At 31.2% G+C, this 25,850-nt stretch overlaps 4 protein-coding genes across 6 annotated transcripts; 2 read left to right on the top strand and 2 right to left on the bottom strand.

Annotated features, from left to right (window-relative positions):
• Window positions 1-3,744: 3,744 nt before the first annotated feature.
• LOC100499771 (uncharacterized) lies at window positions 3,745-5,522 on the bottom strand. The gene is given in 3 exon segments (NM_001248868.2): window positions 3,745-4,170; window positions 4,743-4,822; window positions 5,337-5,522. Coding segments are annotated over 3 exon segments (489 nt in total). The 5' UTR covers window positions 5,492-5,522; the 3' UTR covers window positions 3,745-3,916.
• Window positions 5,523-8,474: 2,952 nt separating this feature from the next.
• On the top strand, window positions 8,475-10,198 carry LOC100499667 (uncharacterized). Its single transcript, NM_001251115.1, has 2 exons — window positions 8,475-9,003; window positions 9,986-10,198. The coding sequence occupies exons 1-2, from the start codon at window positions 8,509-8,511 to the stop codon at window positions 10,109-10,111; spliced, it is 621 nt and encodes a 206-aa protein (NP_001238044.1). The 5' UTR covers window positions 8,475-8,508; the 3' UTR covers window positions 10,112-10,198.
• Window positions 10,199-11,086: 888 nt separating this feature from the next.
• On the bottom strand, window positions 11,087-13,822 carry LOC100793093 (bark storage protein A). 3 transcript variants are annotated; one of them, XM_003528882.5, is made up of 5 exons: window positions 13,491-13,822; window positions 12,553-12,620; window positions 12,208-12,363; window positions 11,689-11,940; window positions 11,087-11,570 (listed from the first exon to the last, which is right to left on the bottom strand). In XM_003528882.5, exons 1-5 carry the CDS (start codon window positions 13,705-13,707, stop codon window positions 11,232-11,234), a joined length of 1,032 nt encoding a protein of 343 aa, XP_003528930.1. In that variant the 5' UTR covers window positions 13,708-13,822; the 3' UTR covers window positions 11,087-11,231. The 3 variants fall into 3 exon arrangements, with proteins under 3 accessions (XP_003528930.1, XP_040872866.1, XP_040872867.1); XM_041016932.1 differs by having other exon boundaries at window positions 13,015-13,634; XM_041016933.1 differs by having other exon boundaries at window positions 12,553-13,137; window positions 13,491-13,619.
• A 6,540-nt stretch (window positions 13,823-20,362) lies between these two features.
• Window positions 20,363-21,488, top strand: LOC121175102 (uncharacterized). Its single transcript, XM_041016931.1, has 2 exons — window positions 20,363-20,442; window positions 20,605-21,488. The coding sequence occupies exon 2, from the start codon at window positions 20,625-20,627 to the stop codon at window positions 21,285-21,287; it is 663 nt and encodes a 220-aa protein (XP_040872865.1). The 5' UTR covers window positions 20,363-20,442; window positions 20,605-20,624; the 3' UTR covers window positions 21,288-21,488.
• The last annotated feature ends 4,362 nt before the right edge of the window (window positions 21,489-25,850 follow it).

Genomic DNA, 25,850 nt, shown 5'->3' with positions numbered 1-25,850 from the left:
ATGAAAAGTTTAAAATATTTGTTTCGGTGCATTGATAGATAGTAATTTAGTCCTTAATCTAGTTTTGCTAGAGAAAGAAAAAAGGACGATATTCACAAGATGATGGTTAAACAAAAATAGGATAGAAAATGTGGATAGTTTGTTGTCTCTGTAGATGAACGTGCATAACATTGGGAGGGATGGACCCACGTGTCTACTACCCCACCACCACCAGGTTTCCAGAAAAAACTCACATCCCGACAGATTCAAATTGTATTCAACCGTTTGAAGCTGTTGTTTTGTCCGAATCTGAACACTGCATCTGTCTCAGAAATAAAAGCAATACCTGAAGGTTAGGTAAGTTCTTCATATCCCGAATTAATCACATGGATGAATATATGCTTGATGATTTTCAGTTATATTTTCTTGTTCCTATGTGCAAACATGTGATGTGAGCATACAAGTATTTATTTAACTGATGAGTGTAACTCAATAAATAATAGGGTCAAGTTTCATAATAAAATCTGATTTAATTCTTCCTTAATATATTTTTGAAGTGATACCAGAAATTAAAGGGTGACTAAACATGAGACTGATAGTTAATCTCATAGTCGGTAAAAAAAATTTGAACATGTAGAAATACCTTGAATTCACCAAAGAATCAAAGGTCTTAACTAATTATTACTATTTCTTTGGAGCATGTAGATACAAGTTTGTCAAATATAACCCAAAGAATTAATTTTTTAAGGATACCTTGGATTTTACTAAAGAATGAAAGGTTTTAATTAATTATTAGTATTTCTTTAGAGCATGTAGATGCAAATTTGTGTTGGCTTACTAGTTAAAGTAACTCCTTAACTAAATTATTATCATTTATATGAGAAGTAAATAATAAAATAAAAATAAGTTCAGTTTTTTTTCTTCTATAACTAACTTTAATTTGCCTAAAGCGTGCCATAAGAAAAATCAAAACTAAATGATTCTAACTTTAGTGTCTTGAGTTTTGACACAAGATTAAACATTTAGATAATGTAATTCCTAATGTTCCTTTTGCTTTTATACTTCATTGAGATACATTTGGCAATATGGTTGCTTGTCTCAACCTTTTTGTCATTAGCATAGCATTTTTCAATCTAGTAAAGAAACTTTTAGATATTCTTTCTCTCAAATTTAGAGTTCTGAAAAGTCTTTAATGAAGTTGTTAATGATCATCAAGCACACTCAATTGGATTGATACCACTTCTCAATTTTCACCGTATTAAGAATTATTTATCGTGGAAATGGATTGATCTAACTTAAGTGTCATATATATTCAATTTCAAGAGTTGAAAACAACTTCAACTAACCCCCTTCTAAAGCTTAATTAGAGTTTGTACCATTCAATAATGGAATACCATAAGGACATTAGCAACAATAGCACTTGAAACTAAATAAGAAAAAAACAAAAAAAAGTTAGATGTAATCCATATTGGAAAATAAAAGACCCAAACAAAATATTAACATAATATAATTAAGGATTAAAATAAATACTTGAATTCATAGTTATTAATTACTTGATTAATGCAAAAGACTTACTCTAATAACAATCATGAACAAAAGGGTTTGTTCTCATGATTTTTTTTTAATTAAACCATTTTATTCCTTAAAAGTACCTTTACAACCCTTTAGGAGTGTATTTGGTTTAGAGAATAAAAATAGAGAAAATAAAAATAGAATAGAAAATTTTAAATTAAAAATAAATATAAAAGGTGTGGGTCTAAAAAAATGCAATACTCCTCTCCAATATTATTTTTGTCCTTCCTTCAAAACATACCCTAAATGGAAAAAAGAGAAATAACTTCACAAGTTGATATCTTAGGGACTATAGTGAAAATTTCTTATTTATGGACTCTCCTAAGATTCTAATTTTGATGAAGTGGACTAATAATGATATTCACTCATTAAATTCATATCCATTGGTAATCTAAGGAATTCACTTAATCATATAACACAATATATAATTATTATTAAAAGGAGTTTACATTGTATAACGAGAGATACTAAAAAGGTTAAATTAAAATTTCTAGAGTTGATAGCAATGTAAAATACTAGTATGTGAGATCACAATTTACACCGTACTACTCGAATCCAGCTTAGTGTGCCCACAAGAGCCAACACTATTAATCAATGTCAAATCAGGACATTTAAGAATTTTTTAAACTTATATTAAAGTGAATTAATACCTGCAATTTCTTGCTTACTTTATAATTTTTCGTTGTCATCAGAAATGCAACATCAGTACCTATTTCCTTTAGCGTGGTTTCATTAAAAGAAACAGAAGAATGTTGACGATCATCCGAAAGTCTGAATTGAATTCTGCTAAAGTTATGAATATTCCTACAATCAAACATTCAAACCGGATTTCAACAGTATCCAAACAGACACACTATCTGATTACGAGGATGTTGAACATTTTTTTTAATAAAGTAACAAGGTAAATTCTGCAACCTGGTTCAATGAAAGCAGGCCTATTTCAATTGACTGAAAACCTTTGTAGATGAAACTATTCACGACAAGTTTCCAAACTAAAGTGCTCGTGGGTTGTCGCAACTAGCAATTAACATGCATGCGCACTTTATTTCCCCATGTTTGCTCGTCTAATGTTAACATGTCCAACTTTTGTTAGACATTATTACAGTGGAGATTGGAGTAAAGTTTGGGTAGCTAAAAGGCACATGCATGGTTATAAAGTTCAAAATGCCATTTACGCAAAAATGCACCAAATATTTGGACCCATATAACAAAACTTTTTACGAAATTATCATAATAAAGTACAATAAGTTGACATCCTGAACAATTCAATTGTAATTTTTCACTTCCTAATTCAGAGACTTAAACTAGAGAGGCAATAAACAGAGAACGTAGACTAATAAAAACTAGGATGACAAAGTTGAAAATAAGAATACAAAAAACATATAAGAATAAGAAAACAAGTTGAAAAAAAAAAGATTATATAAAAAAGTTGAAAATAAAAATAAGAGAAATTAAAATAAAAACTGCTAAATGAGTTACTAGAGTCATCAAAGGGTCGCTCAAGGTGATGGAATAATTGCAAAATTAATAGAGAAAAGAAGTGAGACACAAATGCAAGATAAGAGAGGAAAGAAGGGAAGCATAGGACAACAATATTTTGGACACTGAAGTGTCTACACCGAAAGAGATAAAAAAAAAATAGAGATAAGTAATATAACAGTGATGCATTAATGTTATAAGAAAAATGAAAAGTTTATGAAAAGTGTCAATCAAACGTTTCATTTATTTGGATATCCAAAAATCATCACATAGTTAATTATGAAATATGAAAGAGTGTTTTTACAAGGTGAAACATCTTTTTACTCAAAATCCCAAAATTACCTCCATCAAATCCTCTCTAACATTAATATTAGAGGGCATTCTCTGGATTTTGAACATCTACTCACTCTACTTAGCCGTATAGCGCTGTTGCAGACGCTACAATGAAGTGCCATACCAATGCATTTAGCAGCAGCAGACGCTACAATGAAGTGCCATAATAATGCTGCTATAGTGCACAATTGACAAATGTACAAATGCAGATTTTACATCGACCCGTCTTGTGAGGCACAGTAATTAATAGGCCAAATATTGACCAGGCCTTTTCAGGTTGTATAAGTATCCAATTTTACCTTTCTCTTATGAAATGAAGAGTTTACTACTATTTATACCAAAACAAGCAACCATCAAACTTGGCAATAATTGACAGCATTTGAAGCAAGAAATCTTATTTATTTCCATAATATGCACCATATCATGGTCCTTTCCAGAGCACATAACACAATTACATCTATGAAAAGGGAAAGGATTCTAGTATGTTCAGGCATCAAAAGAGTCACACCACACATTAAAGACGGCAAAAGAGCAAACAAGAGGATTCAAGGGTTTAGAGGGCCTTGATGATCTCTTCAGCACTGGAGATGGTGAACTCTCCTCCACTTTCAACATTTGCAACCTTCACCTTGAGGTCTTCCACCAGCAAAGCAAACCTCTTTGAGCGGACGCCGAGACCCTTGTCGGTGAGGTCAAGCTCAAGACCGAGGGCATTGGTGTATTTGGCTGCACCATCAGCAAGGAACTTAACATGCTTGTTCTCTGGGAACGTTTTGGCCCATGAGTTCATCACAAAGGGATCATTCACTACAAAATCAAAGGCAATTTCAGATTAGCTATTTAACAAACGAACTATCTTCAAGACTTTGATTACTAGCACCATGAGTAGTTTCTTTTGTAGCTCATAGTATGAGTATGGTCCAACACATTTTATTCACCACACCACACAAAAGGTCAGTTCAATCCATGGAGAATTCTACCCATGTTAAAAGCAAATCAACACTCAATAGCCAATAATTATATTAACAATCAAGCAACAGACTATTTGGAATCCATGTCTAAAAACAATATGGAGACTCAACAAGTGCAAAAATGTTGGTAAATTTCAAGGCAAGTACCTTGGAAGTTTAGATTAAATCATGCAGCAATTGAGAAGAATTTTCAAACACAAGTCAACACATACCACAGTATACATCACTTGGCCGCCATCATTATTATCAATTGATTGAATAATCGACCATCCCAAGTCAAATTAACCAACAAGTACACCCCTTCATATTCTTATGCTAACATTAATTCGAATAACACATAATGTGAAAATAACTGACCACAGGCATGCACACATGGAGGGGGAAATTATGATATGTTTAGAGTCTCACCGCTGATACAGATTATTTCGTCCACACCCTTTCCTTTCAGCTCTTCTGCTCTCTCAATGAAGCCAGGCACGTGCTTCAAGCTATTACAGATTTACAGTTAGATCAAAATGTTTAAACACCACCATCTCTACTTTAGGAACACAAAACCCTAGTAACAATCGAAACAAAAACAAAGTACCCCAAAATTTGGGGATTCAACACTAAATCCCATAATATAAGCATCGTGAGTCATGACCCTCCAATATCCAATTCATCATATCACTCCCACGATTTTATTATTTTTTTTTTCAATTTTTCTCCCTAGGAAAACAGATTTTTTATTTTTTATTTTTGCTTTCGTTGACACCAACAAATTTTACTGAAAAGGGAATTTTTCACTTAAGAAAACAAAATTCAAAAGAAAAATAAGAGAACTTTGAGTACCCCAGTTACAAAAATTCACTTGGATCAACAAAGCAACAGTTCATATCTAAAAAAATAGAAACTTTGGGGGTAAAAATGCTGAATCTCAAGTACCCATGAATCTGTTTCAGTTTATTTTCTGGTTAAAAATTGAAGATTGAAAGTTAGAAAGTGAAAAGGGAAAGTAAAGACCTGCATGTAGGAGTGAAGGCACCGGGAACCCCAAAGATGATGACTTTCTTGCCGGCGGCGAGAGAGTGAATAGAGACAGTTTGGGGTTTGTTTTCTTCATCCAAGTAAGCCAAAATGCCGTCTGGAATGACATCTCCCACTGCAATTGGAGCCATGATGCTGATACTGAAAATAACACTGTGCAATGAATTTTGTGTTGTTTGTGTTTTCTTACATCCTCCACAAAATCCAGCCCAACTTATATAGCAAATAGTCCCGTCTTTTAATTAAATACTGTAATCTGTTGTATTAACTATTAAGGGGGTTTCATGAAAATTTGAAATATAAATTATTAGGCTGTGGCCAGGGTAACCACCTTAATAGGTGATCTATAATGAATTATAATTTTGAACCATTAAATTAATTTAATCTTATAGATTAAATTATAGGTCCTTCACATCATATCTCAACTCTCTCACTAGTTCTATGGCCAATATGTTCTTTGATAAAAAATAAAATAAACGTAAAATTATAAATTTGGTCCTCCTATTTATCTTAAAATTTGATTTTGGTTCTTTTATAATTTAATTTATGAATTTAGTTTTCTAATTTTTTTAATCCCCTTATTTTAGTCCTTAACTCAAAAATTGGAAATTGATGGTTAATTGCTTATCTTGACCGTCATGTGTCACGCTTTTATTAGAGATTGACATTAATTAGGTACACGAAACTAATGTCCAATAAAAACATCACACGTGACGGTCAATATCTAATAAAAGCACAACACGTGACGGTCAAGGTAAACAATTAACAGCCACGTTTAATTTTAAGGTTCGGGACTGAAATAATGAGATTAAAAAAAATGGAGGATTAAATTTATAAATTAAATTATAAAGAGATCAAATTTACAATTTTGAAACAAATAAAAAAACTACATTTGCAATTTTACCAAAACTAAAAGACCTTCTTTCGAGGAAAATGACATAGTTTCACCCATTGTCTAGGACAAAAGTGAAGTTGTATGGCAATGGAGCACCAAAGTGGTAGACGACGTTGCAGAAGGGAGAGAAGAGGGTGGGTTTATTTGACGGTGTTGTAACCATACCTAAGGGTTTCTTCAGTGATGGTGACCTTCATTTTGAGAACCACCATTGCCATTGACGTTTCGAAGTTTGTCAAGGTGTGAGAGATTTGTAATTCTATCACCCATTGATATACCTCCATTACTCAACTCAATGTTGAACTGCTTTAAAAAAATTATGTATATGAATGATTTTGATTTTCTTATAGTTTATTCATATGGATTTGAAAGCTTGCATTTTTCATCAAAGTTTATCCCCTAAGTAAAACAAGAACACAACATTGCAGAAGGGAGAAAGGGGCGTAAAAGGAATCCAAGTGTGGATTTGTTGTTTTGTTTGGGCATCTATTGGGCTTCGCATGAGTGGGACAATTATGGTTTTGATTTGGTGATTCTCAGGGCTTGAGACAGTGGCGTTGTCCAAGGCCCATCGGAGCAGAGGTGATTCATGATGGTGATCTATCGTATCTTCTCATCAATAGAGGGCTTAGCCATGAAGTGGAACTCGTTGACAACAGAGATAACTTCGGAAAAAAGGGTGGGGGTGGCAACGAAAAAAAATGTTCCATTGTAAATTGCCTTTGGTGGCAATGAACAATAGTTGTTGAAAAAAGATGAGGAATCTAGTGTGAAATGACCTACTGTAATAAGATTAATCTAACAAAAAAAAAATGATCCATTATGGATCACTTATGATACTGATCTAGTGAAGTAATGATCAAATTATTAAATAAAAAGATTGAAAAGTAATTTTTTTCATATATTAATTTCTTTCTTATTTCTTATACTATTGTTTTGTTTAATAAATATTCATATGAAAAATTTTATTGTCTGGTATAATTTTATTTGATTCGAGTAAAATTATCTCTAACAAAAGATAGATACTATATTTATAAAAAGGAATTAGTATATATTTACAAATTAAAATATACCACATTATAGTTAATAAAAAATTATCATATGTGAAAATCTTGTTACTTTTATATTATATCTATCTTTTTTTTATAGGAATATTATATTATATCTATCCTAAAAATTATTTAATATGGTTTTTTATTGATTAACAATGTAATTTTTTCATGGTTATAATGTATAAAAAGTATACTCTTAACATACCCCACTTGTTCTATTATAATTGTTATCTAAAAGAAAAAAATTATCTCAAAATAATTATTGTTTTAACTTTTTAAAATAACATTAATTATCTTTTTTCACTTATATCCCTTGTACTATTAATGGTGAACAACATAAATTATAAATGAATTAATGATGATATAAGATTAATTTTATAAAATTACTACTTTCTTTCATCTATTTTTTTCTTGGACGGTGTAAAATAACAATGCAGTAAAAGAAAATCTCACGTTATACCAATATTTAGTTTCAATAGAGTAGGTGGAAAAAAAATATTTCCATGGGACAAGAATACCTCTTTACGAGTAAAATTTTATATATACCCTCTAATTAACCACTAACTCCACTACTTTATCATTATTCCTTCATGATATATGCTTAAAATTTTGTCAATCCCTTCATTCTTGTCCAATTAATATCCCCATTTAATTTACTGTCAATTTCATTCCTACAATATTTATTTTTTAATAGACAACTATTTCTCCTCTTTTAATTATCGTATAACATATGAGGAGGAAACAAAGATTGTAATGAGACTCATTTTTATAATAAGAATATTTTAGTAACTATAATATATATTCTCATTAAAAAAAAAACTCAACTAAACACATGTTTTTAATCATCCCTAAGATATAAAAAATAGTCTCAACCAATCTTAATAGTTAACAAAACATATTTTTCTAGTAATGCCTAGAAATAACATCGTGAAGAAAAAATATTTCCAAAACAAAAAAAATTAAATGCAAAACAAATGTCCCGTGAGTACAAATTAAAACCAAAAAATAAGTAGACAAGAACTTAATGAAGTTGGACCGGTTGGATCAAAACCCAAAATATATTAGACAAGAACTTAATGAAGTTGGGCCGGTTGGTTGAAAAGGCGTGTGTGTGTTGATCCCTATTTATACTTTAGGGCTAATAAGCTTAAAGGGTAGCGTGTGTGTTCCCATTCCCTGTGGTGAAAGGCTAAGGAGGAAGATGGTGCTTTCGGAGGAGGAAATGGGTCGTCTGTACCGAATAAGGAAGACGGTGATGCAAATGCTTCGGGACAGGGGTTTTCTGGTGGGTGACTTCGAGATCAACATGTCGAAGCATGAGTTCAAGTCCAAGTACGGCGAGCACATGAAGCGCGAGGACCTGGTCATCAACAAGTCCAAGAAGGACAACTCCGGCGACCAGATCTACGTCTTCTTCCCCGACGAGCCCAAGGTCGGCGTCAAGACCATGAAGACCTACACCAACCGCATGAACTCCGAAAACGTCTATAGAGCCATCCTCGTCACCCAGACCAACCTCACCCCCTTCGCCCGCACCTGCATCAGCGAAATCTCCTCCAAATTCCACCTCGAGGTCTTTCAGGAGGCCGAACTTCTCGTTAACATTAAAGAGCATGAGCTTGTCCCCGAACATCAGGTTCTCACTGACGCCGAGAAGAAAACCTTGCTTGAGAGATACACTGTCAAGGAAACTCAGGTCATTCTCTTTTTAAGGGATTTATTTCACATTTTCTTAGTTTAAGGGTTTCATCTACTTTCAGAAACTAAGCTCGTCCTTGGTATGAGTGTTATCTGTTTTCACTTTCAAAGAAAACAGACAATAAGACTCAAAATACGTTTTCTTAAACTTTAGAAAACATTTTTTCTGAAAATATTTTAAGAGCAGGGATAAAACTGAAAACAACGAATCAACTTTTGCCGGCTTTTTTTGAAGAGGTGAAAACACGGTGTCCTGTGTCCGCCTTCAGAGTATTTTCTTGTCTGTACATGTTCTTCAAATCTTGAAAAATTTGAAAATAAACACTCAAATCAAGTGTCGACTAAACTGGCTGTTTACTTGATTATTAATTGTTTTAGTCCCTTGGTGTTCTGATAGACGACTCCCTCATATGCTATCCTACACCTAGGTAGAGAAAGAAAAAAGAGAAAATTATAGGCATAATAGGATTTATGACTTGATAGGAAGAGAGAGATACAATGAAATGAGAAGTGTTGATTAGTCTTTAAAATGAAGAGTGATTCAAGTATGATTATAAGGATTAAAATGATGGAGCATCAGTAAATTCAGATACTGAAATGACATTTTTTTAAAATTTTTATTTTGGGAAACTCAATTGCATGAAACGAATGAGTCTGGGAATCAATTTAGTGTGTTACTCAAATTTTTACTTTATTTAACTAGAATGCATTGATAATGTGTATATATATATATATATATATATATATATATATATATATATATATATATACTGTTATCCGATCATAGATCATCGTTGTATGAGAAAACTGTTCTAATTGGTTGACAGTGAAAGATTTTAAAATGTTAAAAATATTGAAGTCAAATTTCATTTTCTGCATTGGTTTGGACTTAGGATTGCAATTCTAGTATTTGCCTACAACTTTCTGCTGAGATATTGACATGGTGCTTTATTCCTAATTTTTGTGGGGGTGGTTCTCAGCTACCTAGGATTCAGGTCACAGATCCTGTTGCAAGATATTATGGATTGAAGCGTGGACAAGTTGTCAAGATTATCCGGCCAAGTGAAACTGCTGGCAGATATGTGACATACCGATTTGTTGTATAAGAATTTGCTTTAACATATTTGGTTATACTGTCATAGTGATGGATAGGGATATAAAGCCTTCTTTTTGCAAGGGGGGAACTCTTGATTTACAAGGAAATGAAATGTGTGTTTGTTTCTGTTTATTATAGACTATTAAGTTCTTTTGGTAATTTAGTGACAAGGAGAGCAGAGGGAGGTTCATTTCTTATGTCATTTCTGTGCATGATGTTGTCCCGAGTCTTTTATAAGTTGCTGGCTTCTTCCTGCTCCATAATTATCTATTTAACCATATGATTTAGGTGCAAACCTTACCGGAATTATGATAAAGTCATTCTCATGTCAATTGAGATGAAATTCCTTCATGAACGATCTCGAATTCGTTTAGTTATACACACATAGGAGCATATTAAAAGTGAGAGTAAAAGGAATTGATTTTGACCATGTTGTCATACATGGATAGTGAAGATTGGTTTTATTCAAATCTAATTTTGATCATATAAATCTGTATGTCCATTTGTAAAGAACCCTCTTCCAACTATTCCTTGTTGCCGCATTTCATGTCATTGTAAAGGGAACAACCATCATGAAGACATGAACTGAAACAATTGTCAGACTTCAATTAACAGTACCAGTCTGGGAAGTAGAGATGATTTCTCATTGTAAAATTCAAAGTTTTACTGAATTATGTCGGTTCCCATAGTCCATCAGAGTGGCTGTTATGGCCTATGGGGATTGATTTCTTATGTTGTAATATTCCCTGTTTGCTCCTTGCATATGTCTCTATCTGTGTGTGTTTTAAGAAGTGTCAGCTTCTTGAACTGTGCTGCATTTTAACCTTTTTAATGACTATATGTATCTTTTTTTTATGTCCTTGATTTGGAGCAGGAGTGAACTTGAACCCCCTGTACAACTGTTTTGAATCCCATTTATTTAAATTAGTTCAATATGAAACATCTAGACTGCAATATTCTCTTCAAACGAACTGAGTTTAGCATATCAAAAAGTCTTAACCTGTTTGGTTATGCTTTTATTTTGAAGTACGATGGAGTGCATACATGACATAGACTTTTAAAATTTTAACACATTATTTGCCCATCTCAAATACATCCCTTGTTAACATTTTTTGAGAAACACATTAGAGCTACTGATTTAATAAGGAGATAAATCTGACAACAACATCTAGAGCGTTTTGCGATGCTAACGAGGCAAACACATCCACTTCATTAGACAAAGTAGAACTGTCACCAGCTAAATCAGATAGTGATCTAATGGCAATGAAGGGTTTCTTTTGTTGGAGACAGATTAAAGCAACGGCGGCACTTTCCATGTCAATAGCAGTGACATCAAATTTAGAGTGCAAAAACTCTCTGTAAGCTTTGTTGTCAACAAACACATTAGCACTAACCCCTTTCTCTACTCTCACCACAATAGGCCTTCTTGGCAAGCAAGTTGTATTGACACAATTACTTAATTTAACATTCTGTAGTAAATGAACAAAGCAACAACTCAGGTTAATTAGATTTTATTTTATTATTTTTAAATTTCCTTTCAGAATTAAAAAATTAAAGATGAGATAATCAAGAGGGATTGAGATTCACCTTGAGCTCTCTTGCAATCTCAAAGTAAGTTTTGTCAACTGAAACCCAAAAAGCATGTTGCCTAACTTCAGCAGTTCCATTCACGGGGAAAATTTCCTCTGCTTGAAACCAGACGTTGTTCAGAAGATTTGTCGCGGACTTGGAATGTTTTGTGTTGTTATTGTAATCGGCAAACTTAAGATAACCAAATCTTCTGCTATAATCTCCACTGGCTTCTAAAGCTAGTGCATCCTTAGGACCATCTCCAAATCTCTATTCAATTGAATTAAAAAAAAGTCAAATTAAGTTATAGTAGGTTTGGCTGGTTTAATATGCTAGTCTTTATGCCTGTTTACGTATATAGTAATTGCTATTGACATTATGAATTAGAATGGATATAACTTTCTTCTTTTCTATTTATCCTAGAAACGGTGAAAATAAGGGCAGAGGCAATAAAGGAAGATAGAAAATTAATCTCCACTTTCATTATTGTGTAACAAGTTGTGAACGAGAGAGAGTCAATAGACATTAACGCCTTACCTGCCAATTCCAAAGTCCCGTGTGAGCCCAATACTGGGGAATAGTAACATCTCCAATTTGGAGTTTAGGATTTGCGTTTCCTGCAATTCCATAATGGACAACTCCTTCTATATCGAACAGAGTAAGCAACAGTTGGGTAGAAATGCCTGCATTTAGCTACAACAAAGAAACCAAAACTTTTTTTTTTGAAAAGCCAAGTGAAATTTATTAATAATAAAACTTAGATGAGAACACAAGATGTGTCCATTTTACGCTACACACTGATACAAAGAATATTGACAATTTTTTTTCTTCATATCTAACAAAAAAGTTTTAAGTAGAATGCACAACATAAACTCAGCTTACCATACTCAATCCTGTCATCACAACTATAACCCTCTTTTTTTCCAATACACCAATGCGAAAGTGTTTTCCTGCAATGTATTGTGAAGTTTACCAAATGAAAAGAGATGAGAAAGATCATGCATGAAATCTTCAAAATTCTACTCCGGCTGAATATGTTCGATCTCTAGTGCTAAAGAGATCATCAAGGCTCTTTCAAATTCTACTCCAGTTGAATATGTTTAAATGATCAACAGTGGATTCAAATCCTTCACACCAAAAGAAACTAACAAACTAATAACTAATATTGACTAATAAAAAAAATAACTATCCTTTTTCTCTCAATAAGGTCCCGATCATAAGCAGAAAAAATCAATCAATCAGACTCAATTATCAAAAAAGAAAAAGCCAACTTTGCAATAATCATTAACCATAAAAAAAGCTAAAGAATTAGCTTGGACAAAATATGAAGTAGAGAAAGTATACTTGGATGAATAAGAGGCGCAAAAGCTCTGTAGTTAATTTATATGGTCAAGAACACGTAGCCAGCCACTTTAGCTGCAGTGCCTATAGCTTAATTCCCAAATCTACAACTTCACGCTGAATCAACTACAACGAATGATTTTGAAATTGTTGATTTATGGCTGATGTGTCTATTTTCATGCAAAATTATCAATAATGATTATGGGGGGAGTTGCAGAGAGTCTAAAAGGATTCAAAATCAATGCAGATTTGTTTCAGTTCATGGTTACTAATTATCAACTAAAACAAGAAAAAGAGATATAAAGTTGATCTACTGGTTAATGAAGAAAGGGGAGATTGTAGGTTCAAATTCATCTACTAACAAAAAATCAACCATTAACATTTGTTGATATAAAAAAAAAACAAGTAGAAGAAAGGATATATATTTAGGTAGAAGCGTATTACAATATAATTGAACAACACATGGTTGTATAAGTTACCGGCAAAATCAAAGTAAGGAAACTTGTTATGTGGCACAAAGCTAGGTGAACGAAGAAGAGGATTCAGCTCAAAGGCATTTGGAACCACTATACCAACGTATGGTCCTTCCCTATTGATTTTGCTGATTTCTCTCCAAGAAACTTCAGAAACTGCACCATTGGCACTGATTGTACTGCCCAATACCAACACAAGTAAACCTAATAACTTCATCTTCATTCAATGCTTATGTCTTTCAAGTTTTCAAAAGTGAAATGGTTTAAAGCCCCTTGATATAGGGCATGGAAGTAGAATAGTCAACCAGCTAGTGAAAGATAGATGATACTAACATATAGAAGAAACATACAAAAGGAAGAAAGTATAGCGTGTCATACAAAAATGTAAGTAAAAAATGTGGGGTTCAATATTAAAATATTTGTTTAGAATATAAAAATTTGTTTAAATGATAAAGTGTATTTTAATAGCAACTTAAAATATTTCATTATCTTTTGTTATTGAAAAACTCAACTATTGATTAAAGTTATTAAGAAGTAAGGACTGTAGAATTTTTTTAAGGAATGGTTAATTAAAATAAAAACTTAACTTGATTTGGTGTTAAAACTTAATTAAGAGAAATATATAAAATTGGAAAAGCTCATAATTACATGGTCTGGGGTTCAATTTCAAGTTCATGTGTATGAAAAAAAAATGTTTGAATAAATTAGCTCTTTAAATAGATATCAATATTTCTAAAAATTAGTGTTTAGCTACATGCTGAGAATTATCTCCGAATTCATCCGAAAAAGAATAGGTTAGTCGACTCTCAAAGAATAATCTTAAATCCATTAAAAAATATAGATCGTAAAAAAACTTCACATTATTGCAACAAATTGCTCAAGAAAAAAAATTTATAGAAGTAATTGATTTTGATTAAAAATAAATTAATCTAGCTTATAAGGGTGAGATTGTTTTTAAACTTTAAAAAATAACAAAGTAAACACTTTTTATATAAGTGTCTTTTTAAGAAACAGATAAAATTTATTTTTTAAAATAAGCAGAGAACTATCTTTTTAAGCCAAAACAATTTACGTAAACACATTTTTAAAAAAAATAAAAAAATGACTTATTTTATTAAAATAAAGGCTTATTTTAACAAAAACAAGTGGATCCTAATTTAATAATCAAGGTCCTAATATATTGATTATATGGACATAAGAAATGAATCAGTCGTTAATAAGTTAAACAATCCAATTTGATTATACTACATTAATAAATAAAAAAATAATGTCCATAATAATGATGTTTAATTAAAATAAATATTTATTTTAATAAAATAAATAATTTTTTATTTTTTAGTGTGTTTGTCTAAACTAATTTTGTTTAAAAAATAATTTTTTGTAGAAATATGAGATTGATCGCATGGTTAGAAAAGAAAAAAGGAAAAGAAGAGAGATTAGAAGTTTAAATCCCACCCATTCACATTTTAACCAAACTAACTGGTTAACATTAAAAAAAGTAAGTAATTTTTTGAGTATTTTAAATTAAGAAGTAAATTCTTTTTATCCAATATATATTCATGATTGACTTAATTAACAAGATAATACATTTTAATTTGATTGAATATTCTTTTTGGGTGGGTGGTGGGGGTTATTTTATCAGTTATATTTGTTAAATTCTATCTCAACATTCTTTTTCTTTCTCACTTCTGTTTTTCTTTATTTATATGCCTATTTTTTATATATCTGAATTCTTTTTTATTTTTATATGTTTGGGGGAGGGGCGGCGTTCAATGTAGCGTGCTTTGATCATTCAAAGTATTAGTAAAAGAATTGACTGTCTTTTCTGCATAACTTATCCATTCAGCTGATTGGGAATAGCGTACGTGGTTCAATCACCCAAAATATTCTTACTTCTTACAACAATTTCCTTCTCTATGTACAACTCTTACATTCAACTATTGACTTATACAAATGTCTCTAACAAATGAATATTAATATTGTTAATAGAATTAAAATAATAATTGTGTCCTGCAGTTGTTTTTTAAATACTTAGGGTGTTTGGTTTGATTGTTTTCTGTTTTCATTTTCACTGAAAACAGAAAACGGTGATGAAAATGTGTTTGGTTGGATTTCTGAAAACATTTTCAGTGAAAATGAAAATAAGAAACAACCAGAAAATAAAAACAATAAATTCTCGTTTTCAGTGTTTTCAGTTGAGAACAGAAACCTCATTTCGGGTAAAATGAAATTGCGATGACAATAAATATAATTTTAAGCAAATCTAAAAATACAAAAAGACAAGAAGTCAATACATCATAAATTTTCAGTATTTTTATTTCATAAAAACAGAAAACAAAAAGTCAAACCAAACATATTTTCAGAAGTCTAATCTTTTAAAAATGAAAACAGTTTTCCGAAAATGAAAACAGAAAATAAAAATGCAAACCAAACACACCTTTAGAATCTTATTGTGTTGTTAATTATACAAGTCAATAATATATGAAGATCAAGGTGGATTAATAAATATTCCGTGCGTTCTGATACCAATACTTCACTTTTAATAAACGAAATCCGGTAACCTTTAAAAAAAATCCGGAAAATAAAGAAAGATATAATTAAGTATAATTAAAAAAATATTTACTTTATATACATATACATTTATATCTAGCATGTCTGCATGTATATAATTAATTTTTTTTAAAAAGATATTAATAAACATAAAACCATAATATATATAGTTAAGAGAATTAATTTTTGAATAGCTATACAAAGTTGGTGTAATTCACTAATAATTAAAACAAAGTACTGTTTACCTTTCCTTGTCAATGGTAAATGTGTTTCTTTTATGATCGTAAATTATTTTTATGATACGAGAAAATTGTTTTAATTTTCTTATTTGTTCACAATGTTTTTAATGATTATTTCTTTTCTGTGTTTAACGATTAAATAATTAATGTTCTCTCCACAAAAATTTAACTCAGTTAATTAAGAAGCTGATTTTGTATCTAGTTTTTATATTGTTAAAGAAACTTAACAAACACTCATCCGAGATATAAAAGCATACTTAAGTTGAATGTATAAAGTTTTTTTTTTATTTTTTACATACTTCATTATAATAAATTATATATATGAAAGTATTATTAACTTTAATTTTGTAATTATTATTTAATTTTTTTTATTTAAAGTGATTTCTAATAGGTTGACAAATATATAATCGAATTTGGGTGCTTATTATATGATAGTTTCCGATGCTAATTAAGGCGGCCTAAATATGGAAGAATTAATCAATAATGAAATGAAAAAAAACAATGATACACGAACACAAAAATAGAGAAAGGTGATTTCGAAAATATGATAGAGAGTTAGATGCTATGCAATTAAATTAAGCTATGGATAACAATTCCCTTTCACTTAGAGTGCGAAGACTATTCTGCTATCCAATTATAATTTAAATAAACTTTAGTAAGAGTATCTGCATGCGACAAATAGTTATTAATTATTAGGTGGGTTTTTTTGACTAAAAAAAAATATTAGGTGGGCTTTTAAAGTTAAGAACCTAGGTTTATTATTAAATAAAAAAAGAGGATGACACGTGGATGAACCGTTCTTATATAAACTAGACAAAAAATAATTGTAATAAATGAAATGAGATGATAGATTCAATAATTAATTTCCATTTCATTCTGCCAATAATTCATATAATGTCAACTTACATTTCTAAAAAGAGTAAAATATATTTTCAGTGAAACTTAATTTTAGTGCAAACTTCAATTTTGATTATAAACTTTACAGAAAGTAATTGATTTTTTTTTTAATTTCATTTTCACTTTAAAAGTGAATACAGTCTCTAACGAGAAATGAAAATCATCATTTTCTTGAAGTTTAAATATAAGTTAAAGTACGATAGTTAATACTATTTTTCACTGAAATTATAGCGTCTAATATCATATTTTACATAAAAAATTTCATTTAACGTTTTCCAACGGGAAGGATGGTTTCAAATAAGCCAACTCAGCCCACCCATGCATGACGCATTCTTCCAGGAAATACTAGTCCAAAGTCCAAACCATGCATAGTTTGTGTTGAAGATATATATTTTTGTAATTGTATAATATTTTATTTTTTAGTTTTTAAAATAAGATTTAGTAAATAAGTTAGTTTTCTATACTTTAGGAATAAGTCGGTTTTGATGGATTAGCTTAGTCAATAAGTGATTATTATCTTTAAGGAGTAAGTTAGTTTTAATATTTTGTTTTGCTAATATTTTGTTATCTAATTAGTTTATCTTTTGTTATTTATTATATCACTGCTGAGAATAATTTAAATTAGAATAGAATAATTCTATTTCCTCTGCATACATATTGTCTCTCTTCTTTCCTCTATTTTTTTATAATTTTCTCCCCAAAACCAACAATTGGTATCAGAGCCTTATTTTTACGGGACCTGTACCATGGAAGGTGAAACAAGTTTTTTCCACATAACTCTTCCAATCTTTGATGGAGAGAAGTATGATCTTTGGGAAGTGAAAATGCAATCCTACATGGAGTCTTTGGATTTGTGGGATGCTGTGGAAGAGGATTATGAAATATCTCCGCGGCCTGAGAATCCCACTATGGTCCAAATTAAAAATCACAAGGAAAGAAAGATGAAGAAGGCAAATGTGAGGTCATGTTTATTCACTGGTGTTTCACAAATGATATTCATCAGAATCATGACTCTTAAATCACCCAAAGCAATTTGGGATTATCTGAAAGAGGAATACGTTGGAGATGATAGAATACGAAACATGCAAGTGCTGAATTTAAGGAGGGAATTTGAGCTTCAAAGGATGGAAGAGTCAGATATAATCAAAGAATACTCAAACAAATTGTTGGGTATTGCCAACAAGATAAAGTTGTTGGGAAGTGATTTTGCTGATTCGAGAATTGTAGAGAAAATTTTGGTAACGGTGCCGAAGAGGTATGAAGCATCTATAGCTTCATTGGAGAACATAAAAGATCTGTCGAAAATCACATTGGCAAAAGTGCTACATGCCCTGCAAGCTCAAGAGCAGCGAAGGTTGATGAGGCAAAATCGTGTTGTTGAAGGTGCTTTGCCCGCCAAACATCATGAAGTTGATGAAAGTAAAAAAGATTTTTTCAAGAAGAATCAACCAACAAGCAGCGAAAATAGTGCAAACAACCAAAACAAAGGTAAGGATAAAAAGAAAAATTATCCACCTTGTCATCATTGTGGCAAAAAAGGTCATGCACCTTTCAGATGTTGGAGGAGACCAGATGCAAAATGTAACAAGTGCAACCAGATAGGGCATGAAACGGTGATCTGCCCCAACAAAAATCACCATGATGAGGGAGCTCAGATTGTTAATCAAGAAGAAGATGACCAACTGCTTGTGGCCACATGCTTCTTGAGTAGTGAATCAAGTGAAAGTTGGTTGATTGATAGTGGTTATATGAACCACATGACATATGATAAGACTCTATTCAAGGATTTGAAGCCAACTAATGTCTCAAAGGTCAGAATTGGAAATGGTGGCTATATTCCAGTAAAAGGAAAAGGAACTGTTGCAATTTCAACGTGTTCAGATATCAAATTAATATCAGATGTTCTTTATGTACCTAACATTGATCAAAACTTGCCAAGTGTAGGTCAGTTGATTAAAAAGGGATTTAAAGTGTCCTTTGAACATCAACATTGTTTTATCTATGACATTGTTGGCCAGGAAGTTCTAAGGGTTAAAATGAAAGATAAAAACTTTTCATTTGATTCAGCAGAGGAGGAGCATACAACCTATTTCACTCAAGTCACACCCATGGAACTCTGGCACAAGAGACTTGGTCATTGCCATCTTGAAAGAATGCTAAACATGAGAAAAATGAATTATGCAAAAGAAAATTTGAAGAAGTTTCAAATGGAGGAATGCAAATCTGTTAGCACACCAATGAATCAAAAGGAGAAGTTTAGCAAGGAAGAAGGTGTTGATAACATTGATGAAGGATATTATGGGAGCTTGATTGGATGTCTAATGTATCTCACTACGACAATGCCAAACATTCTATTTGCTCAAAAGAACAAAACTGGAGTTTTTGTTGACAATCAAGTAGTCATTGCTATTGCAAACAATTCCGTGTGTCATGGGAAGACTAAAGATTTCAACATCAAGGTATATTATTTGATAAAGATGCAAAAAAGTAGAGAAGTAAACTTAATTTACTGCAAGTCTAAAGATCAACTGGCTGACATGTTTACAAAGTCACTACCTATCAACAAACTTGAAGTCAAAGAATTAGAATTTGCAATTCCAAAAGCAAGGAGGAGTGTTGAAGATATACTTTTGTAACTGCATAATATTTTATTTTTCAGTTTTTAAAATAAGATTTAGTAAATAAGTTGGTTTCCTATAATTTTGGAATAAGTCAATTTTGATGGATTAGCCTAGTCAATAAGTGGTTACTATCTTTAAGGAGCAAATTAGTTTTAATATTTTATTTTGTTAATATCTTGTTATCTAATTAGTTTATCTTTTGCTATTTATTGTATCGCTGCTGAGAATAATTTGAATTAGAATAGAATAATTCTGTTTCCTCCGCATACACATTGTCTCTCTTCTTTCCTCTGTTTTTTTATAATTTCCTCCACAAAACCAATAGTTTGTGTTACAGGTGCTTAGAGTAGGCTAGTAATTAATTTCTTGTAGTTGAAGGGTGTTTATGCTTAAATCAATCTATCAAGTGAAAGAATGAAGAATCAAACAGCTAAAAGCAATGGCACTAGCTAGACAAAGAAAAGTGGTTTTGAAAATATGGTAGAGAATTAGATACTATGTGAGCAAATCGATCTGCGGAAGAATAACACACTTCCCAGCTTGCACTGAGAGTGCATGCATAGATTATTCTGTAATATATGTGTATTTATAATTTCGGCATGTGAACATCCCAATTAACCCTGCTAACCAGAGAAACCCATTATTTTCTCAGTAAGTGCACATGCACATACAATGCATTAATATTCCTCATATTGCGTACCCTTCTTCAATTCCACTTGAGTTATTCTGTGTTGCATGATCTATATATAAATAAAAAGATGGGAAATAGTATTCGTGATGCTTTCAATAATTCTCGAATTCCTTGTGATATAGAGCTCGGGAGATCTGCCACCATGGAGTTGTCCACAAAGACGAGGAAGAAGTTCGGTGATGATGGAGGATTTTGGGAAGATTGGTATGTCACATACACCGTACATGGCCAAACTTGTTCCCTCTGCTTAGTAAGAGATTATGACAAACACGATAATCTCAATAAGGTATCCTTCATTCTCCTAGACCTTGGACTTGGATTTAGGACTTTATGCTTGCACATAGAAACAACAAGTGAAACAGGTTTTCTTCGGATAAACTCGACACAATCCATCCCGTGGACGAAGACAAACAGAACGGTTGATGCACGGGACGATGTTGTGGACACCAAGGTTTACTTGGATGGCAATGCAAACCAGAGGAATGATCTTATTGTTTTGGAGTGCAAGAAAAATAGCACGGATCATGATGAAGAGACTAATGTGGTCACTGTGGCACACTATTTTGCTGATAGTAGAGGAAGAGCTTTTAACATAGATGATGAATTAGGTATTGGCCTTTCGGTTGTGGCAAAGGTTCGTGTATCCAATGGCCAATTAGATATAACGGTGGAGGGTCCTGAGCAACACCCTGCATCTGCATTATTTTGCATGTTTGATCAAGTCAATAGAACAGGGATTTGGAAGCCTACCATGTGCCCTCATTGTGCACAACCCAGATCTTCTGCCTCTGCTCCTGCAGCATGATTTTGCAGGAACCCTAGATGCATGTCTAAGTTGTGTCTGCATGCAACCTACTAGCTAGTGCTTTGTAACCTTTGTTTCTTTAAGTTTCCTTTCTTTGACAATAATAGATAGATTACAAGAGAGGAAATTAAAGAGGGATCTATACTAAAGTGACCAATACAGAAATTTGGAGTTGTGGTAATAATACTCATAAAATTTTGTAGTATTAAAGATGTTGCATGTTATTTTTTAAAGTAAAAATATATATCAATTTTTTCTTTACGAGTTTTTATATTTCAAAAACAATAGATAATTTTCTCATTTTCATATCCCATTTTTTTATGATATTCAAGAATCAAGATCTATCATTTCAGATTGAGGAGAAAACCAACCACAATATAACAGGCAAACCACAATATATGCACATTTTGCAAAGTTTGTTTTCAAATTTTAGTTCAGCAAGCTTAGCTTTTAGATACATGAATATCCTTCGAATATGAGCCTCGGACAGCAAGGGAAAATAGGATTAACAAGCATAAAAAAATGAGTTGCTTGAAGAGAAAAAAGTAAATTCACATGAAAGCTTTGAAATGGTTTTTCTTTTTTTAGAAATGTGAAAGTAAGTATAACCCTTTACATTTTGCACGAAAGAGACAAGGAAATTGTAATAAATAATTAAGTATCACTATCACAAATAACTTGATTATAAGTTAAATAAAATGTTAAATATTAAAAAGTGATAATGGAAAAAAGAAAAGAATCCAAATATGTATTGATTTGCGCATTTTAATTTATATTAAGATTGAGATTATAATTATAAAATCATGGTTTAATTATCCATTTAGTCCGTATAGTTTTTAAACTTATCCATTTTAGTCTAATAAGTGACTTTTTTAGTCTTTGTAGTTTACCTTTTAATTCTCAATAGGTTCTTACCGTTAAAATTGTTTAACACGTTAAATAATGTTTGTCAGGACCTTTTTGTTGCTCTTCTCGCACCGCACCGACGACTGGTGTGTTTTCGTTACTCTTTTCGCACCGCACCGCAAAACTCTCTCTGCATTTTCAATTAGAAAATCCTGTAACAAAATTTGTGGAAAACTTTACTTCAATCCTTTTATCAGGTTCTGTATATTGTATAATATGCTTATCATACCTCGGCCAATAAATCCTCTTTAACAAAGAAGAAGATGAATTTTGAGCCCAACCCTCATTACTCCCTGCCAATTCCCATTCTTTTTGTTGACTCTACCGGATAATGAGTTTGGTCAAACTTAATTTTGCCTCTGATTTGGGGCAAGTATATTGTATAGTTGCACATACTTTGCAACCACATCTTGTAGTTGTTAGAACCAACATTGATGTTATTATTTGTGAGTTTGATGCTAGATCTCTTCTTCCTGTTGCTCCTCTACCAACTCCATCAGACAGTAGAGAGCATTCTACCATATTTGTAATTGAAAGGGAATTGAAGTTATTAAATTTTTAGTTAAACAACTCTCTAAATCCATCACTTGGAAATAACAGCTCCTCGTCAGAAACAAGAAGACCCAAGAGAGATTTTTTTGAACCATTAACTGTCAAGCATCAAGCAAAGGAAGAAGCACATTAGTACTCTTGTTCCACATGATTGGTATTTAGTTCTTTCTGTCAGCAGTTCACGAAAGTAAGTTGCTACTAATTTTTGCTACAACTCGATTGATGTTCTTTCCTGTAAAGAAATGAAGACCCACTTCTGCTCATGACCAAATTCTTTCGAGGTATGATAAGCAAACTGATAACAGGATTTTCTAATTGAAAATGCAGAGAGAGTTTTGTGGTGCGGTGTGAGAAGAGCAAACACACATGTCATTGGTGCGGTGTCAGAAGAACAACGAAAAGGTCCTGACACACATTATTTAACGGTGCTAAACAATTTTAACGATAAAAACCTATTGAGAATTAAAAGGTAAATTACAGGAACTAAAACGAATAAGTTTGAAAACTATAGAAACTAAATGGATAATTAAACCTAAAATCATCATATAGGGGCAAAATAGTACTATTTGTATATTTATTAAAACAAACTAAAAAGGTAGTGCCCCCACTCTCTATAAGGTGGATTTGTTTCATGGTAGTTGCGCTTACTCTCAAGTAGGTCATGACTTTGTTGTTTTTTTTCCTTTAATTTTTGGATGTTTTTCTCAAGCAAAATATTAAAATGAATGGTCAAATAAGTTATTTATTTATGTTTATCACATAAGAAGTAGGAGGAGATGTTACCTTATGTAACATAATGATGGTTTTTTATATTGGTGGTAAAAAAATTGATGACAAAAAATACTTTTTTACATCATTTGTAAGATCAACCGATGAAAAAAATTCTTTTAAAATATTCATAAAATAACCAATATAAAAGATTATTGTACCACCACATAAGATGATACATCTTGTATCTTATATAACAAAAACAATCCATGACAAAACAAAAATAATCCATGACAAGTAAATAACTTATTTGATCACTCATTTTGGTATTTTATTTTAAAAAAAAATTAAAATGATAAAAAAAGTCATGCGGTGGCAGTGATATATATGTAGCATACTATTTTGCAAATTATATATAGCACAATAATTTTTAAAGTGTGTTTGATTTAAAGGCTGGAAATTAAAAAAATAAATGAAACTATAATGTAAAAAGTGTGGGTCACAAAAAAATACAAAATTTTTCTCCTTCCTCCTTAAACTAAACACAGCCTTAACATAGCCGAGACAGATATTGGCCTTTCTGTCAAAGTGTCAAAACATTCTGACAATCCGAAGTTTGGCAAAATGTTTTTTGCAATCTGACAGTGATGGTGTTATCATACCACCACGTCGTAGCAGCTGGCAAAATGCAAGAATTCTAGAAATATTTCCAATAATGGAAGGTTCAGACTTCAGGGGGATCGAACGGTATTGGTAATTTCATTGACACGAGTTACATGGATTTTAGAGGAAAATCATAACTTGATGTAACAAAATATATGTTTACTCTACTCTTGTGCTTATAATCCCTTTTCCATTGTTAAGAAGTAACTACAAATTGTGTTGTCAGTCTCACACACACAAGACAGCGACGATCTTGGAGGAACAAAATAAGTTTAGGTGCCTTTTCCATTTTTGTACACAATAATTTATATATAGCCGGTTTATTATCCATGTAGATGTCTTGTGTCTATTTGTAACCTACTAATGTTTGCAGTTTTGTTTCTCAATAGCAGATAGATTACAAGAGAGGCAAAAAAAGGATACCATGTTTTACCATTCATGAACGTGTTTATATCTTGTTTCGTTAACTTTGTTTCTATGATTACGACTTTGACAAGTGTATTGAATCTTTGCATGTAAGATTATAGAATCGTCGTAAATAGTAGATTAAACAGGGTATTGATTTTAGCTAGAGATCGAGGAATTAGCGATTTACAGTTTATCAAACACAATTTTAGTAGGAACCAAGATAACATAATTTAGGATTGATTAGTTTAAAGAAAAACAAGAATTGAAGTTATAAAGAAAAAAAAAAATAAAAAAAAAAAAATATATATATATATATATATATATATATATATTAATACTTATGTAACTTTGATAATTATTATATTATTTCTAACTACTACTGAATAATATTTTTATAAAATTTATTGTTATATTAAAAATTATTTGTATTCATATAAATTAAAATTAACATAATATAAATAATTTAAAATATTAATTATTTGATTATTTTTTATTATTTAATTTTGATAAAATTTGATATAAATAATATGACGTCCTGAATTAAGGGTTAATCATATAATGATCTAGAATATTAAAGTTAAAAATGTTATCTTTTATATATATATATATATAATAATTTTTCATTTTGATCTTTAAATTAAAAATTTATAATTAATTAAAATATAAAAATGAAATATAATCATGTTTTGACTAATAAGTATGTGTGATACATATTTAGTGTTTTAAACATAAATCTCTCCTACTGTAAAAAAGAAAGAAAGAAAGAAAGAAAGAGATGAATCTGTCCTCTTGTTGGGCATTAGATGAATGATTAATTAAATGCATTCATGGCTTTAAAGTAGTGGGTACGGGCAATATAGCATGTTTAAAGATGTGTAACGTGCTTACTCTAAAGAAATTTTAAATTGTTCTTGCTAGCTCCTACAAACAAAACTATCGTTTGCATGCAAATATTATTTATTCAAAACAATTCCGACTTGCCCGGGGATCAATTATCTCTCAAGTAGCGTTACGATTTTAACTCCCCGTCTTCCTATAATATGTACCGTTTTCAACTTTTACTCACAACATCATTCATTATGTAAGAGGTCTCATCAAAATTACTGAGGAATTATTCATATACAGTAATTTTATCTTTTTTTCCACCAATCACATTTCATTATTTCTCTTTATTTTTTTTATCACACCATTTATTATATTTATTTATTTGTTCTCTATTTTTTTCTGTCTTTCGTTTTCTCCAACCTAAAGTGGGGTGGACATTTACAATTTTAAAAAATTATTCATCCAAATATAAAAATTTATAAAAAAAAGGAGCTAAAATAC

Source organism: Glycine max, chromosome 7 (genome assembly GCF_000004515.6).
Source record: "Glycine max cultivar Williams 82 chromosome 7, Glycine_max_v4.0, whole genome shotgun sequence".
In the NCBI taxonomy this organism is placed as follows: Eukaryota; Viridiplantae; Streptophyta; class Magnoliopsida; order Fabales; family Fabaceae; genus Glycine; species Glycine max.
This window is presented reverse-complemented; position numbering and strand designations above follow the sequence as displayed.

Excerpts from the sequence above, each read along its gene's own strand:
- LOC100793093 (XM_003528882.5), bottom strand. The coding sequence starts at position 13,707 with ATGAAGATGAAGTTATTAGGTTTACTTGTGTTGGTATTGGGCAGTACA. Across the intron at positions 12,364-12,552 it reads TGATGACAGGATTGAGTATG|CTAAATGCAGGCATTTCTAC; the intron begins GTAAGCTGAGTT and ends TCTTTGTTGTAG. Across the intron at positions 11,941-12,207 it reads CGGGACTTTGGAATTGGCAG|AGATTTGGAGATGGTCCTAA; the intron begins GTAAGGCGTTAA and ends TCAATTGAATAG.
- LOC100499667 (NM_001251115.1), top strand. The coding sequence starts at position 8,509 with ATGGTGCTTTCGGAGGAGGAAATGGGTCGTCTGTACCGAATAAGGAAG. Across the intron at positions 9,004-9,985 it reads ACACTGTCAAGGAAACTCAG|CTACCTAGGATTCAGGTCAC; the intron begins GTCATTCTCTTT and ends GGTGGTTCTCAG.
- LOC121175102 (XM_041016931.1), top strand. The coding sequence starts at position 20,625 with ATGGAGTTGTCCACAAAGACGAGGAAGAAGTTCGGTGATGATGGAGGA.